General features: G+C 46.4%; 1 protein-coding gene across 1 annotated transcript in view; it reads left to right on the top strand.

The window, feature by feature from the left end:
• The window catches only part of MARCHF4 (membrane associated ring-CH-type finger 4), a 109816-nt gene extending 95192 nt beyond the window's left edge, over positions 1–14624 (top strand). The window contains exon 4 of the mRNA XM_032354941.1: positions 12838–14624. Within this exon, the coding sequence (XP_032210832.1) occupies positions 12838–13205 (368 nt within the window). The 3' untranslated portion in view covers positions 13206–14624. The remainder of the gene's footprint in view (positions 1–12837) is intronic.
• The last annotated feature ends 2621 nt before the right edge of the window (positions 14625–17245 follow it).

Here is a 17245-nt window from a genome sequence, read left to right as displayed (position 1 = left end):
GGGAGACTCCGGGAAGGTGTGTATGGCTCAGCATCAAGAGCCAGAGTGGGAAGGTGTGTAATGGGCCATAGGGATGTGGAGGTTGGCAGAAGCCAAATCCCACAACATCATGAATCATGGGCTAAGCAGCTCAGACTTCACCCTGTTGGTGATAGGGAGGCATTGATAAGATTTTACCCTGGGAAGAAGTGTGGTCAGATATATGTGTGCTTTAAAGAGATAACTCAGGCAATGGTGGGGAGGATGGACCAGAGCTGGAAAGACTAGAGGTAGGGAGGGGCCAGTGGGAAAATGCTTGTAAAAGTCCGAGCAAAAGGGAAAGAAGTGCAAAACAGCACAGTGGGAAGAAGTGTATGTCATGACCTTGAGAAGCACTTAGGATGTGGATGAGGTAAGACTGTGTGAACTTCTCTGAAGTAAGTAGGAACCCTAGGGTCTGGCTTGAATGGGGATACCACAGCTGAGCACAAGAATGGGGTTGGCGATGGGAGAAGCAAAGGGGAACCAAAGGTAAGTCTTTGGCAAAAGCATCAAATGAAAAGTCCATCACAAGCCTAAAATCCAGGCAGTGAGGTAAGAGGCAGTTCCTAACCAAAGAGTTTGCAGTAGAAGAGAAGCAAGAGACAGGGGATACATTATGGGTTGCAAAGACGGGAAGGCATTGCCAGGAAGGAGTCTCTGTGGGGGCAGAAAGAAGGAAAGGGCATTTTACGGCTTCCTATTGATGATAGAGGAAAATTTGAGGGCACTGGACCGGTTCTGAAGAGGATCGGTGACTAATGGGAAGAGGGGGGAGGAAAGTAAGGAAAGGTTTCTGTAGGCAGTTGGATAATAAAACTGTAGGAAGTTAGATAATAAAACACGGGTTTAGGGGTCAACAATGAGGTGGGTAAAGCTGTGGGTTTTGACAAGACAACTTAGAAGGAGCATTCAGAGAGTAGGAGGATAAAGATGGAGACCTGGAGAACATTATACACTTAAGAGAGAGATGCTGAGAATGAGAAAAAAGGGAGGGAAGGAGTCACAAAAGCCAGGGTGGTGGCTCTCTGGAGCAGCAGGAGTGTGCTACATAACGGTCTGGACCCCATGTTGCTCAGTTTGTTACTAACCTTAGGACCTTGAGTGATTTGTGTAACCACTCTCTGGTTCCCTTCTCTCATCTGTGCAATAGGCTAATAATACCATCTTCAGAGCATTGCTGAGAGGACTGAATACAATGGCATATGGGAAGGAGCAGGCATCATAAATATCAGTGACCAGGCTGAGGGGCACTTGATCTGGATAGATTCCCCTTGGAGTAGGCACTCATTAAAGGTTTGTGGAAACTGTTAAAACTAGAAACCAGTCACAGCCTAGAGAGCCTGACCCCCTGCCCTCACATAATTGAGAGTCTGCTGTTATATGGAGCAGTGCCTCTTCTTGAAGGCTTTTAGTTCCCTCACCCATGTCCCTTCAATGAGAAGATCTGATTACATAGAATGTCCTCCTGCCACCTGGCTCCTTTTCCGTCACCTCTAACGATGCTGTCTGCCCCAGCAGAAAAGCTGACAGAGCCTCCCAGCAAACAAATGGGACAGTCTCTGCTCCAGTGGGTCAAGTTATTAGGATTTAACAAGAGCAAATTAATTAAGGTCTTTGGCACCAAAAACATTTTTTTTTCACTCCACAGACTCAAGAGATTGGCCACCAAAAAGTCAAATCTGCAAAAATGAGGACCTCATCCTTATCATGTTTATTTTTTCACTTGTGAGTGGGATGTGGTCAGGGAGAAGAAGGAGAGCATTTCTGAGATTGTTCCAAATCTTTAAAACAATGGAATATGGTAATTTGCAAAATTATAGAAAATCTTTTGTTAAAGCTTCTTCTGTCTGCTGTTCATTGAAGTTCTTTCCTATAATTTAGAGATACTTGGTGTCTGCCCTCTGAGATAAAGGAATTCAAATTCTAATTTATAGTAAATGGGCAAAGAGTGAGGGTGGCAGGACCACAAAAACATGATTTTTCAAACTTAATTTTTTTAAAAGATTTTATTTATTTATTTGACAGAGAGTGAGATCACAAATAGACAGAGAGGCAGGCAGAGAGAGAGGAGGAAGCAGGCTCCCTGCTGAGCAGAAAGCCTGAGGAGGGGCTTGATCCCAGGACCCTGAGATCATGACCTGAGCCAAAGGCAGAGGCTTAACCCACTGAGCCACCCAGGCACCCCCAAACTTAATTTTAATTCACATTAATTGAAAAACAACTGGTAGAAATATTCCTTCTTTTCTTCCTTCCCTTGGGTTAGAAATGACCCCATCTGTCAGACCTTTTAATTCCCTGATTAATAAACTGAAAATCTAGAGAAGACAGCCTGGTACCCCCAAAGAGACTTGAAGGTAGAAAATCTAGGTCTGAAGACTAGATTCTCCTTGCCTTCTGTGACCTTGGGCAAGTTGCTTCTTCCTATTATAATTCAGTTAAGTCATCTATAAAATGAGACGGTTGAACCTGATAACTTGCAGGGTACTTCTAGGTCTGACATTTGAGGATTTTGAAGTCACTTCCATGATAAAAAGACGTCATAATTCTCAGAGGTCGACCACCATGGTGGTGGGGGGATTCCCAATCATGTTTGGCTAGACCAAACAACTGATAAGCCTCAGCCATGTAAATGGGCAAAATGATGTTCAGTCTTGGTTCCATTAAATGCATATGGCTTCTCCAACTCTCCAGATTGACTGTTAACTCATATTCCACCCACCCCCTGCCTTCCCCGACCGGGGCTTCCTATGCAAGGCCCCTTCTCTTCACTGCTGAGCTGCTAACTGCTCGGTAAATGCAGATGACTGATTTAGAAGCAGACACACCAAATGAGCCCTGTCCTTCTCAAAGGAGACCCCTTGGGAAGCAATTCATTTACTCCAGTGTGCCAGTGGGGCTCAAAATAGTGTAGAGACACCTCTTGGGAACTGTCTTCAGTGCCTATAGTACAGTCGTGGGAACAGCTTCAGGAGTGGCATGTCTGTCTGTTGACAGTGGGTCTATGGCTAGGAAAGAAAGCCTAATCTGGTAATACAGTTCAGTGATGACATGAAACATGCCATTGAACCCAAAGCTGCTTTTCTCTGTGACCTCTACCCTAGCACATGTATTTTAGAGTCACCCCAACAGATATATATATAATTTCAGTGGTTAATACAGTAGAAGTTCCTGATCAGTGGGAAGTTTTCCTCCACAGAGAGACTCAGGGACCCAGCCTCCTTTCATTTTGTGACTACTGTCCCCTAGGCTTTTTAATCTTTAATTTCCAGTGAATAGAAATTAAAATCAAGAATGGATAAAGCACGCGCACGCAAGCGCGCGCACACACACGCACACACACACACACTTTCCCCCTCAATACCCATTCTTCAACCTTGGCCTGACTCATGCTCACATGTAGTCTTGGTCACCCTGCTCCCCATGGGTACAAAGTGCTGAAACATCATTCGTTCTCTGTGGCAACTCTGGACTAAGGAAGAGAAGAGTTGGGATTTGGTGGACAGACAGTCATGTCTGTCACAGGCTACGTCTTTGAGAAATTTCCAGAGAAGCTCTGCACTAGTACAGCCTAAGAAAGAATACCCAGTTCCAAGGGTAGTCCTTTTTTTTTTTTTTTTTAGATTTTATTTATTTGTTTGACACAGAGAGAGAGGGAGAGAAAATACATGGAGAGGGAGAGGGAGAAGCAAGCTCCCCACTGAGTAGGGAGACCGATGTGGGGCTTGATCCCAGGACCATGAGATCATGATCTGAGCTGAAGGCAGATGCTTAACCAACTGAGCCACCCAGGCACCTCTCAGGGGTAGTCTTTTAAAATCCTGGGATTTTGAACTATTTTTAATTATAGAATTCTGGCACATTTGCTTAAATAAACTACTTTTGTAACTTTAACATAACTTCTTTAAGATGAAGTCATATTATTTCATAATATGATAATAAAATAATTAAAATTTACTATTCATTATGTACCAAATGTTAAAAGTGTTTTATGTGCATTATCTTATTTACTCCCTACGAACTTATATGTAGGTATTATTAAAATGCACATTTTCCTGATAAAAATAATTAAGGTTAAGAGGTAAATCAACCAAGGTCATACAACTAGAACCTAGTTTCATCTGATTTCAAAGCCAATATCCTTAACCACTCTAACACGGTAACACGTTTTGTAAATGCATAACACAAAAGACATCTTATTGTGAACTGATATAGAAATTGTATACTCATACATAGAGACTATAAAAAATTATCTCCACAGCTTCTCTCTCAGGGAGCCCATGACCTGGAACATAGAGGAGGAAGGAGTCCAGACACATGGCACCATTCTGTTTCAAGATGAACCTAAGTTTATGTCCCATTACATGTACAAGCTGTGTGTCTTTGAACAACACCTAAGCCTCTCTGAGCTCAGTTTCCTCTTCTGTCGAGTGGAGATAATACCACCTACCTACGGGGATTTCTGTGAGATGTAGACTATATTTGCAAAGCCCTTTTAGCGTGACAAAACATGGTAAGAATTCCATAAGTACTATCATCGCCATCACCATCATCACCATGACCTTCATCACCATCATCCAGAGTGGCTGAGAAATGCAATTCTGTCTGTATCTTTCCAGATAGTGATAGCTCTGAGCTTTTAGATAACGCCCACAGAAAAAAATCCATAGTTTCTTGGGACATAGCTTCACACACACACACACACACACACACACACACACACACACACACACACTTCCAGGAATGGATTCCTCACTTATACCAATGCAGGGTTATTTGGGGCCCCAGGAATATTTTTCTTCCCTACCCAGTCCCACTGAGTTGGGCTCATTCATTTCGAGGAGTCTCAGCGCTCTTAATGATTTTCCTGCTAAGGTCTTCTCAAGGGTTTCCGCAATGCCTTGAGTGGGATTGGGATGGTCCTGGCTCTGATGTGCTTAGAGGCATCCTGTCCAGCTTTACCAAGGTCAACCAGTCCAGCAAGAACCCTGCTAGGAAGGGAATTCTAATAGAAGGGACCGCCAAGGGGACAGCCCCTCCCTGGACATGGACGAGGTATCAACAGGATAGAAACACAAAGGGAAGGTAGTTTTGCTTCACCCACATTGAAATCTTTCATTGGGTCTTTATTGCTGAAAGAGTAACTCAAACTAAGACCCAAAGCATGTGGGTCAAGGTGAGCCTGACCAAAGGAGGCCTGTGGATCCACATCTCGCCACCTCCTCAGAGGGGCTCCCAGGAGCCCAGCCTAGCTACACTTGTGAGGAGCACAAAGTTGTGACCATGGAGAATGGCAGATGGCATCTCATGACAGCACCTCCTAGTCCCTGGCCCCCCAGCACTAGCCAGTTAGATTGATTTCTTTTCCACGCTTGCTTGATAAGTTCTTCAGTGAAGGTTCTGACAGGGCCGGGCCCTCAAGGGGTTGCATCGGGAAGTTGAGCTTGGCAGTGGTGGGGCTTCAGGGTGAAGCCTTGCCCCGCAGCCGTGTGACAGCGGGGGACTCTGCAGGCGGGGAGCACCCCTCCCCTGGCACTGTGGAAGGCTCTTCGTGGTAGGAGAGGAGCCAGGAGTGCAGGCTAGTCACCGCATCTGCAGAATCAGCTGGCCCCTAGCGCTGCTCTCAGCTCCAGCATCTTATTCATGTATAAACAATGACTCAGACTGAGGATTGGGAAGGGCAGTTAGGAGTCGGAAGAACAGGTGTTTGCACTTGGGAACCGGGTTGGCTATAAAGGAGGAGGAAAAGATACCAGTGGGCTTTTTCCACCCCCACCCCCACAATAATCAGTATCACATGGCTTGGACTGGCTTGGGCATAGCCCCAAGCAAGAGCACACAGGACTCATTTCCTCTTTTTAATCTCCTAACAGCCCCGTAAGCAAGGAGGTATCAGTCCCATGACTGAAGAGCCTGGGGCTTGGGAAGAGGTGGGGCTTGGGAAGAGGAAGTGACTTGCCCAAATCCCTATGGCTAGTACATGGCAGAAACTCTGAATGTCCGCTGTGTGAGGTGACTCTGAACTGTGCGACCCAAAGTCTTCTGGGTCTAGAAGGGAAGTATCCATTTCTTTAGCTGTCTCATGTTTCCATGTTTGTCTCATCTGGAACTAGAACATTTAAAAAAAAAATTACCTATACCTCTTGGGGCGCCAGACTGGCTTAGTGGGTTGAGCACCTTGATTCTTGGTTTCAGCTTGGGTCATGATCCCAGGATGGTGAGATCCGGCCCTGCACTGGGCTCCATGCTCAGTGGGGAGTCTGCTTGGGATTCTCTCTCCCTTTCCCCCTTTGGTCCTCCCCTCCCCTTGTGCTCTCTCTCCCCAAAAAATAAATAAAACTTTTAAAAAAATTACATACAGCTCGGGCGCCTGGGTGGCTCAGTCGTTAACCATCTGCCTTCAGCTCAGGTCATGATCCCAGGGTCCAGGGATCAAGGCCCACATCAGGCTCCCTGCTCAGCAGGAAGCCTGCTTCTCTCTCTCCCACTCCCCCTGCTTGTGTTCCCTCTCTCCCTGTGTCTCTCTCTGTCAAATAAATACATAAAAAATCTTTTTTAAAAAATTACATATAGGGGTGCCTGGGTGGCTCAGTGGGTTAAAGCCTCTGCTTTCAGCTCAGGTCATGATCCCAGGGTCCTGGGATCGAACCCCACATCAGGCTCTCTGCCCAGCGGGGACCCTGCTTCCTCCTTTCTCTCTGCCTGCCTCTCTCCCTACTTGTGATCTCTCTGTCAGATAAATAAATAAAATCTTTTTCTAAAAAAATTACATATAGCTCTTTCTTTGACCAAAATTCAGAGCCTTCCATGAGGCAGTAGGCCAGATAAGGACCATGTTCTAAGCAGGGCTGCTCAAGTGTGATCGGTGGGCACACAGGCAGCAGCGGCTTAGAAATGCAAATCCTTAAGCCTCATCTAAGACCAACTGATTCAGACTCTCTGGAGGTAGAGCCCAGGACCCGGTGTTGTAACAAGCTCCTTGGCAGATTCTGATGCATGCTAAAGTTGAGAAGCACTGTTGTACAGTTGTCTGTAACTTTTTTTCCACCGAAATCAGGATACCAGCAGGACAGAAGGAGCGCGAAGGAGGATTTGGGCATTGGTGAGGGGACAAGAGGCTTCTCTGCAGACTTCTCAGTTAGCCTTCGCCTGTTAACTCCATACGTGATAAGAACCAGTTCTTTTGTTCCATCACAGGTGCTCAGAGAAGCACATAGTAGGTACTCAGGAACTATCTTAATAGAGTTAAATGGTATCTCACCACTTTGGACACAGCAAGAGCCATTGGCCAATATTCAGCATGGCAGGACTGGGATGGTAATGCCAAGCAGGGATTGAGGACTTCCTGAGAGTGCTAGGTCAGCAGTGAGTTAGGGGAAGGGGGAGCCAAGCAGACAGGACCACCCACACACAGTGGCCATTCTGCCTCCCTTCTCATGGGCTAACCAAAGGGCCACTTCCACTGGAGGCTAGTGGGAAGAGAGATGATGACAAGCAAAGTGTTCTGAGAGTTATGGAACCTCCAGAGATGTGAGGAAGAGCTGCCCCCAAAAGGTGGGGAGATGTCAGGGAGATGAAGGTGGCAATTCTTCTGGAACTGGATTTCCCACAAATACAGTCCAGGGTTGGGCACCTTGGAGATGGTTATGAAGTCACTGTTAAATGAAACAAAAAATGCCAGAGAAGGACCAATCAAAACTCACTGAATTTCCCATATTACCATGTGTTCTAATGATCTATCTTTTTCTATTGCCTCTCTGTCTCCCTTCACCAGTAGTTTTCTTTCCTCCTATTCTAATTTCAGCCTCTCTCTCCATCCGCTGCCACTTCCAACCCATCTTCCTTCTCTCCCATCTTGTCAACTTGCCTATTTTCATCCATCCCAATCAGATGAGCCCCGCCTACCTTACTCCATTTTTGTTTTGTTTTTATTCTGCCATCCAAGGAATCAATAAGTAATTTGTAGATCAAGAAGCAGAGAGAGCTAAGAGGAGTGGGTGCGAATGAGGTAGTTCGTGCTTTTCCTATTTTTGCCAAACAAGCATTATCTACAAAAACAGGTGCACCTTCCCCCCTTCAGCCATCTATCCATTAAAGTGGTTTAATTACTTCCTGAACACTAGACAGTTAGATAATTAGAATGCAGCATTCAGACCAAAAATTTAAGCCACCCTCTTCAATCAGGGTAAAATTGTCTGATCAAGAAGCTAATTAAGAATCAAGTGTAGTGGCTGTTATTGGAAAGAGTTAGTTTGGGGCTTCAAAAGATCCTGCTTCTCTTTCCCCAAGGCCCCCATCTCTTCCCTTGTCACTGAGGCTTTGTTAAGCTCCTGCTACTGTGCTGAATGCCCAACCCTCAACCATTCCTGGCCTCTGTCCTCGAGGGTCTTGCAGTCTGGGAAAAGAACATTGAAGTGCTCAAACAGGCTTGTGGAAATAATGAACACAGGACACATATTCACAAGGTTGAAGGAAGTAAGTGGGGTAGGATGATGAAACGGGGCAGAGAAGATGTCTCCTTGTCCAGTATCAGACAGGCCATATCAAGGAGCCCATTGGTGGTCTTCAGATTTATGAACTCCTAGATTCATCTGTGTGGCTTTTGTTCCAGGGAGATGGTCCTTAGCCTTCATCAGATCCTCAAAGGGGCACATGACCCAAGAGATTAGGAACAACTGGGCCACAGGGAGATTGTCTCTCTAACAAACTCTGGAAAACTTGATGCCAGAGTACAATTTCAGGAACTGTTGTCACATTAGAGGAAAGAGTGGCAGTGGGTGGCTATCTTGTCTCCTAGAATCACAGTGTGTTCAAGGTTGGAGAAGCTTTGAGATGTTCCATCCCATCTCTGCTTGACATTGAGGAGGCTGGAGTGACTCATTGTTATTTGCTGTGAGTCAGCTCTTCCCCCCAGAGGCCAGGCCAGCAGCCTCCCCTCCACTGACAGTTGCTACGGGGTAAATGCCCAGTCTTCTCACTCCCCAAAACAGGGCCCAGCCTCCCAAACTACCCTCATGATATGGACAATCACCCCTTTCCTTTTATGTGCTTCCCTTAACTGGCTCCATCTTCCCAGCCCTTCCTCTGGACCTCACGGTCCATCACTAGCAGCTTCTGTGAGTGTTTCTTTCATTGAAACAGCTGTCTTCTGAGGACACTGTTTCTTGCTGTCTCAAGTGGTAACTGCTTTTTCTCCCATATACTCTATTCTACGGGTCCTGGAAGTGAAGTCCACATCCTCCTTCCTCCCCATTACCACTTCCAAACTGCTTCTCTGCCTTTATCCTTCAGAAGCTTCAGTCCCTTTGAAGTGCATGTAACCATATTTGATGACACTTTCCCCTTCTTGATGCTATTGACTGCTGGCTGCCTACTCGTTCCTCACATTCCTGGGAGCACCTGGTTCATACACACTCCCTCCCACCATTCCTGTCTGTAGCATCTCTGTGATCAGTAGCTCTCAGGAGAGGTGGTACCATCCCCTTGGGGACATTTTGGAAATCTTTGAGGTTTTTTTGTTTGTTTTCTAATGTAGTTGTATCCCAGAATTTGTGTTGAAACTCATACTGACTTCTCCTGTGTTTTTGTTTTTTTTACATTATCTGTTTAGGGCATCACATTAATTTATTTTTTAAAAAATCATGGTAGCTTATTTATCTTACGAATTTCACTTCAGGATAAGAAAGGGTATATTAAATTATATTTGTTTTAAAAGGGGGGCATTTGGTCTGATAGCATTGAGGATGGTTGATGCAGATAATCTGTCCAGCTTTTTGGTTACCTCATTACTCTACAGGTCTTTTCCTCTAGCCCATCTCAGCCCCTGCTCAAGTGGACATTCCCTAGACCTCATCATCACCAAGAACCACACCATTTCCAAAGTCTGGATTTAAACACCCTACTCTCTGAGCCCCAACCCCCCAATCCCATTCCCATAGTTCACTGACTCCAGCAATTCTGTAACTTCAAAGAGACCTCTTGGCATTGACCCTATCACGTTCCATTTTTCCTTATCCCTTTTGTGTATCACTTTCCTCCTCTCCAGCCCAGACTTCATGGGCCAGTGTGACAACCACTCCCTTGCAAACATCCATAATTCTGTGTCTTCTCTTGCCTGTCTCACTTGCCTGGGAAAAGTCTATCCTGATTAAACTCAGCTTTCTCACTCCATAGGTGTACCTAGCAAGCAGTTGAAGGTATGGAGAAAAACCATACAACTCTTTTCAAATTTGTGGCCACAAACCTCAAAGGGACACTCAACACTGTTAGATAATTATTTCATATCTCCTTTGTAAATTCAGTCTTCCACTTTCCAAGATAATGATTTCCCCCTTTTCTTCTCTCCATAAATCTTCAACACTTCCTCCCATATCCCTTCCATCTTAGCTGATGAAATTATAGAAGAGACAGAGGCACTTGGATGAGAACTATCTGATTTGTATGTCTATCATCCTTCCTCCACCTGTGCCTACTAAGCCAGTGGCCACTCCTGATTCCACCTGAGCCGCCCGCTCAACAGAATCTGAGAGTCAGCACACATTCTTTCTTGAAATGTATCCTTCTCTAGACTTCTGGGTCTACACACTTGCTGGTCTTGTGTTTATATCACTTATTGCTCCTTCAGAGCCTCTTTTGCTGGCTCTACCTCCACCAAACCTCTACACACGAGAAGGCCCAGGAATCTGCCATTGGCCCTCTTCTCTTACCTGTCTACCTTCTCTCCCCAGAAGATCTGGGCCATTTCTAAGGCTTCAGAGTCTACCTCTACACTGATGACTTCTACCTCCAGGCCAGGCTTCTCCCTAAACTCAGACTTGGACCTTCCAGTGAGATTTCTATCAGTCATTTTAAATCACCATAACCAAAATATAACTGCTAATCACTGTGGCAGGCTGAATGATCGCCCCCAAAGACATGCAGGTCCTAATCCCTGCAGACTGTTAATGTTACCTTATATGGCAAAAGGGACTTGCAGATGTGACTAATTTAAGAACTGTGAACTAGGGGGAGAATCCTGGATTATTTAGGTAGATTGAATGTACTCCCAAGTGTTTTTATAAGAGCAAGACAGAGAGAGATATTGACAGAAGAGTAGGAGATGTAACATTTGAATAAAGATGCGGAGCCATATAGATAAGAGGCAGGGAATGCAGGCAACTTCCAGAAACTTAAAAGCAAGGAGATGGATCCTCTTCTCAAAGTTACCAGAAAGAACCAGTCCTCTGACACCTTCACTTTAGACTTCTGTCTCCAGCACTGTAAGAGAATACATGTGTGTTGTTCTAAGTCACTAAGTATATGGTCACTTGTTACAGCAGCAACAGGAAACTAATACAGTCATGACCACTGCCATATAAATCCATCCCTCCTACCCTCCTGCCATCAACATATTAGCAAATGGCACCACCACCAAAAGCTCCTGAGTTGTCCAGATTTTTCTCTTGCCTCCTACCTTACCTGTCGGCAAGCCTGTGAGCTCTACCTCTACATATGTCCTGACCACACGATTTCTCACGGAACCCTCTGCTAGAACCCTAGCCTGGGCCACCATCCCTTCCTGCTTGAATCACTGTCACTTCCTGCTCCCGTTCGTTTCCCTCATCCAGTTCCATAGGAGCCAGGATGAACTTTCTGAAGGATAAACCAGATCACATCACCCTGCCGCCCATTAAAACCCTTCAGTGGCTTCCCATTATACTTAGGATAAAATAAAAAATCCCTTGCCATGGCCTATAAGGCCTTATCATATTGGCCTCTGCACCCCCTTCTCTCTCTTTGTACTTCCCACTCATCACTGCACCTTGGCCACACTGACCTTTCTTCTGACCCATGTGCATTCCATTCCCATTTCCTGGCCTTCACACTTGCAGTTCCTATCACTAACATGTCCCCTCTTCAGACTTTTGCATGGTTTCTTCCTTCTCATCATTTACATATCAACGTAAATATCACCTCCCCTCAAAAGGCCTTTCCTGCCACCCTCTCCTCTTGATGATAAAGCAGGACCCTCAGTGTCTGCAGCCAGTGCCTCTTTAACCCTACTTTATCTTCCCCGTAGCATCTGTCAGTGCCTGAAATAGTCTCATGGGTTTGGTTATGAGGCTGCTGCATGTCTCTCCACTAGAATATAAGCTCTCGGAGGGCAGGACTCTGTCCTGCTCACTGCACCAGCCCTAGTGCTTGGCACCTACTAGACACATAATCAATCTTCATCTGCCGGGTTGTCTGCTGTGGCTTCTTTCTGGCTCTACACTGCTTCTGGCCATTATAATTGTGTCCAAGTTGTCTTTCCCAGGGATGTAGTTCAGTACCACTGGGCTATTTGTTAAGCAGCAAAGAGTTAACTGGTGGAATTCCAGACATCAATTGGCAGGTACGGAATGCCCGTGGGTACCATTCATGGTGCCTTTGAGAGTACATGGTTTATTCAACATCTGCCAAGTGCTGGGGGCCACGGCTATGTGGTAGAGGTAGGAAAATTGTCGATGGATGACGACTTGGGGTTTTGTCAAGTCAAGAAGTGGGAGGGGTGGAGGAGAGGTAGGCAAAGGCATTGCACATAGGTACGCCACCATTTCATGAACTAGGTATAGCAGCCTTCCACCTTCTCCTTCTGAGGACTCACTGAGCCTAGAAATACAGGGATGGTAGCCCTATGGCTCAGAGCTGAAAGAGAGGCTTGAAAAGAACAAATCAAACTGGTACAAATCTAGTTTGCTCCAACATCTCTCAGTTGATACGCACAAGGAGACACTTTTTCCAGCAGTGACTTCCGGTCTCTTACTCAGCCTTTGCTTTCCTCTCTCCCTGGTGCCTCAGGTCTCATCGTGCATGAGGGACCCTCTGTGTACCGCATCTTTAAACGCTGGCAGGCTGTCAACCAGCAGTGGAAAGTGCTGAACTATGACAAGACGAAAGACCTGGAGGACCAAAAGTCAGGAGGCAGGACAAATCCCCGGACCTCCTCAGCCACCCAGGCCAATGCCCCCTCCTCGGAAGAGGAGGCCGGGGGCACTCCGGGCCCTGAGGAAGGCCCTGCCAGGGTGGCCAGCTACCCCTCAGGCCCTCTGTCCGATCACCACTGTGCTTATACCATCCTGCACATCTTGAGTCACTTACGACCTCATGAACAGCGGAGCCCCCAGGGCGGGAGCCGGGAGCTCGTCATGAGGGTCACGACAGTGTGAGACGAGATACCTGGAAGCGAGGCCGTGACCATGCACAGAGATGGGAAGGCTGGGTCGGGAAGGGGCCGGGGCCTGCTGGGGCCGCAGTCTGGGGAGCAGGTGTGGGGAGGCCAGGGGGCACCCCAGGGGCTGGAACAGAGGACAGGCAGAGGGCGGTGGGCCTTGAGGAGGGCCTGCATGGCAGGGTCAGAGTGGGAGTGAGTGAGGCTGGTGGCCAGTCAGTCGAGCCTAATCTCCCAGAAGAGCAAGGAACTCCAGGACAGACTCAACAAGGAAGTGTGATCCAGCTGGAAACGAAAGGAAACACAAGGACAACAATTTCGGATGTGCCCGTGCACATAACACCTGGGCAAAGAGGGGGCTGGGGAGGGTGAAGCCGGGGAGTTGTTGGTGGTCATGCCCTTGTGGGCATGAGGGCTGGGGAGGAACAATGCAAAGGGTGTAGAAGGAAAGGCACTTTGGCCTGCCTTGTTTCCCCCTCGAGTTTGCTTTTGTTTCCCCCCGGGGCTGTGTTTGGGGCCGTGGTGGGGAGGGAGAGGGACGGGTGTGGGCTGGCAAGGATGACAGGCAGCATTGGTGGCCTCTGAGCTCATCTGGGTGGGCAGGATTCCTGACTCAGATGGCTTTAGGGACTCTGGGGCCATGTGCAGGGAGGGAGGTGCTGGAGTGAGCCCCCAGAGGGAGGGCGATTTTTGGCTTCTCCCAACTTCAGAGGGGCTCAAAGGGGGCTTAGGTTTGGAGATGGGTGTCTTTTTGTGCCCTTGTTGCTTTATTTTATGGTGGTTTGGCTCAAAGATGTTTACAAGAAACACATACGCAACTAGAGAAAAGTACAGGTTTCCCGTGGGTATCTCAAGCACAGTCCTGCTTTGGCTTCCGCCTTCAAAGTTGTCAATCGAGGAGTGACTTTCCCAACTACCCAACCCTGCCCATGGCCAGGACACGCTCAGTGTCATGCCTTCTCCTGCTTTGGCGCATGCAGAGACCCAGGGCCCCCAAGGGAAGAGCACCTCCCATCCAGGATAGCTGCTACAACAGATGGGAGGAAGTTGGCTGGACATGCCCCAAGGAGTGGAGTGAAGACCAATCTAAGTATTCCTTGTAACTCGGGACCCTCCCCGGAGGGCGGTCATCCCTCAGTGCTACAAACTCCCTGGTCCCTCCCATGTAGCTAGGCAGGGTGCAGGGACCCTAGCAAGGAGCACTGCCCTTGAGCCCACCTGCCAGTTCCTGGGACCTTGCCAGGAAGGGCATGGGGGATGGTCACCTGCAGAGTTTCTCATTGTCAATGCACAATGGCCGCGCCATCCATGGGTATTAAAGGGACACTGTCAAGTACTTTTTTAAACTAGTTTTTAGGGTTTTTTAAAACTCTCTGTTGTTTGTATTATTCTCTTAAAAGCTTGAAAATAAAATTTCTTTCCCTATCATTAGTGTCCTTTTCCATATGGGAGTTTTTCCTTCCTTCTTGATTCCCTTCTTTTCTTTATCGGCTCCACACCTGGTGTCTTCTTCCTTGCAAGAAATCATTTCTCTCTGAGGGTCCAGAGGGGGCAGGTGTGGGTGTGGGTGTGAATCAGTGACTCTGACCTCTCACTGTCTTCCCAGCACATGGATTCCTTCAAGTAAAAAAAGAGGACCAACTCCCAAACTCTCTTTAAGTTTCTGCCTAGGAGTCCTAGAAGCAGAAACCATTAGTGCTTGAGGAAATCTGAAGAGACTTTTTACCCCATCGAGTCATTTCAGAGAAGCTGAGAGAACCACGGGAGAGAGGTATGTTAGGCCTCATTTCCCCTGACAGTCTTCCACTGAATATCAGAAAAAAAGCTTCCAGTGCACAGCTCTGACATAGGGCAGGCAGGCAGCAGACCCTTCCTCCCTTCAACTTGCCTGAGCCCTCCGCCTCAGGCCAGCAGTCGGTCAAGCCAAGTCCTCAGTGGGATGTGAGCTAGGAAGGTTCTTCCTCTAATGAAGCTCACAAGCCAGCAGGTCAGAAAAGAAATAATAATTGGCGTGAGACCAAAGAACACGTGCAAGGAAAACATACAAGTGAGAGAAAACCATCAAAATGGTACCAGTAACTTTTGTAGTGTATGTCTACTTCTCCCTGTGTTCTAGGAATGGGCCATCCAGTTTAATTCAATAGTTGTGGAAAATATCAATGTGTTGGATAAACCATCTATTTCTAAAAAATATCAGGATGCAACAAAATATGCTTGTCACTATAGTGACCATCACGTCATCTTTTTTTGGTAATTCACAGGACACCTCAGAAACTTATGGCCATCTGGGGACATCCAGAATATGCTATTCTGAACAAGAGGTGACTAATAGCATTCTGGAATTTGTTGGGTCTTGTTTACTGTCAGCACCTACGGTAGTACCTGGCACACAGTAGGTGCTTAACAAATATTCTGAATGAGGGGCACCTGGGTGGCTCAGTCAGTTAAGTATCCAAGTCTTGATTTCAACTCAGGCATGATCTCAGGGTCATGAGATTGAGCCCCACGATGGGCTCCACAGTCAGCAGGGAGTCTGCTTGAGATTCTGTCTCCTTCTCCCTTTGTCCATCCCACCACTCTCTCTCAAATAAATAAATCTTAAAAAAATTTTTTTTAATATTCTTAATGAGTAAAACTCCTGGAACAACACAGTCGTACCTTTAGCATGGTGGAAATACACCGCCTCCTTTGTTAACTCACACTCTGGCTCTCCATATCATTCAAAGTAGAAAAGAAATGTCAGCTTTTGACTTCTCTACCCAATAGGCTGGTAAATTCCCTGTGCCTTGGGAAATCGAACTTATGGGTACAAAGATGAATGGACCGGGTTTTTATATTTTATATGCACCCCTGAGGAGCGAGTAGAAGAGCCCTCTGACAACGAGAGACCATTGCCCCCTGCCAAATGTCCAAATCACCCTTCATGCCATCAGACAAATGTCTAGACTTCAGAGAATTCACTGCGTGTCATCTGCAAGTATGGCCCCAGGCATGGGATAAGATACTAGCTAATACCTAATGCTCTCAGTATGTGCCAGGCATTAAATTAACTATGATATATGTATTGACACACTTTGCACGCCAACGACTGATGAAGCAGATACCATTATTACCTTCATTTTATAGATGCGGATGCTGAGGCAAAAAGGTGAAGGAACTGGCCATAATCAGACAGAATTCAATCCCAGGCAATCCACTCCACTCCACTCCTCACCCCTGCTGGACAACAGACACTAATTTAAGGGAAAACTGGATCGGCCCAATGTAGGGAGGTCGTCATGGTGGAGGTCTACTGAAAAATTTTGGAAGTTGGGGAAACTGGGGATAAATAATTATAAACTATTTCTGTCTCCTACCAAAAAACCCCAAAACCAACAAATCAAGCAACCAAAACCCCATAAACTTGAGTGTAATCAAAAATCAATTTTTGATGCTGTCCAATCATATCGTAGTTGAATAGATATCTATGTAATGGAGAGTTGGCTTTATCTGGGCACTGGGGAATTCTGAAAAGACAATGGACACAGTTCAACCACATTTTTATGGACAAAGGGCCATAAAAAATCACAGAGTACTCTCCTTCTAGGAAAAAAAAAAGTTAAAAAGTATCCTACTTGAAAATTAGATTTTTGGTCTTGGTTCCAGGTGAGTGGTACAGAGTGGATAGACTGGGGGCTCTAAGCATAGCCACAAAATTTTGACGAACCCCAGTCAAATCTATCACCATCTTACAACACACACACACACACACACAAATCATAGAATTTTTTAGTCTACGAGATAATCTGCTGCTAATTTTGTTGTTCTGCCCACTGGATCCAAGGACTCCTAGCAAAGAGTAGGGGCTTGCTTTGCCTATAACAATAACCAATTCCTAAGAGTAATGATGTGCTTTTATAAGCAGAATTCATTATACTGTGGAGGTGAGGAAGCTAGGAAGCAGGGGAAAAACACATCTTGCATTATTCCTCCTCACCTTTTCTTAATTACCCTGTTCCCTAGTAATAAGCAATCAAGAGTGATTTTCACCTGTAAGGG

Source organism: Mustela erminea, chromosome 8 (genome assembly GCF_009829155.1).
Source record: "Mustela erminea isolate mMusErm1 chromosome 8, mMusErm1.Pri, whole genome shotgun sequence".
Taxonomy (NCBI): domain Eukaryota; kingdom Metazoa; phylum Chordata; class Mammalia; order Carnivora; family Mustelidae; genus Mustela; species Mustela erminea.
Note: the sequence above shows the minus strand (reverse complement) of the source record. Positions and strands in the feature narration are given on the sequence as shown.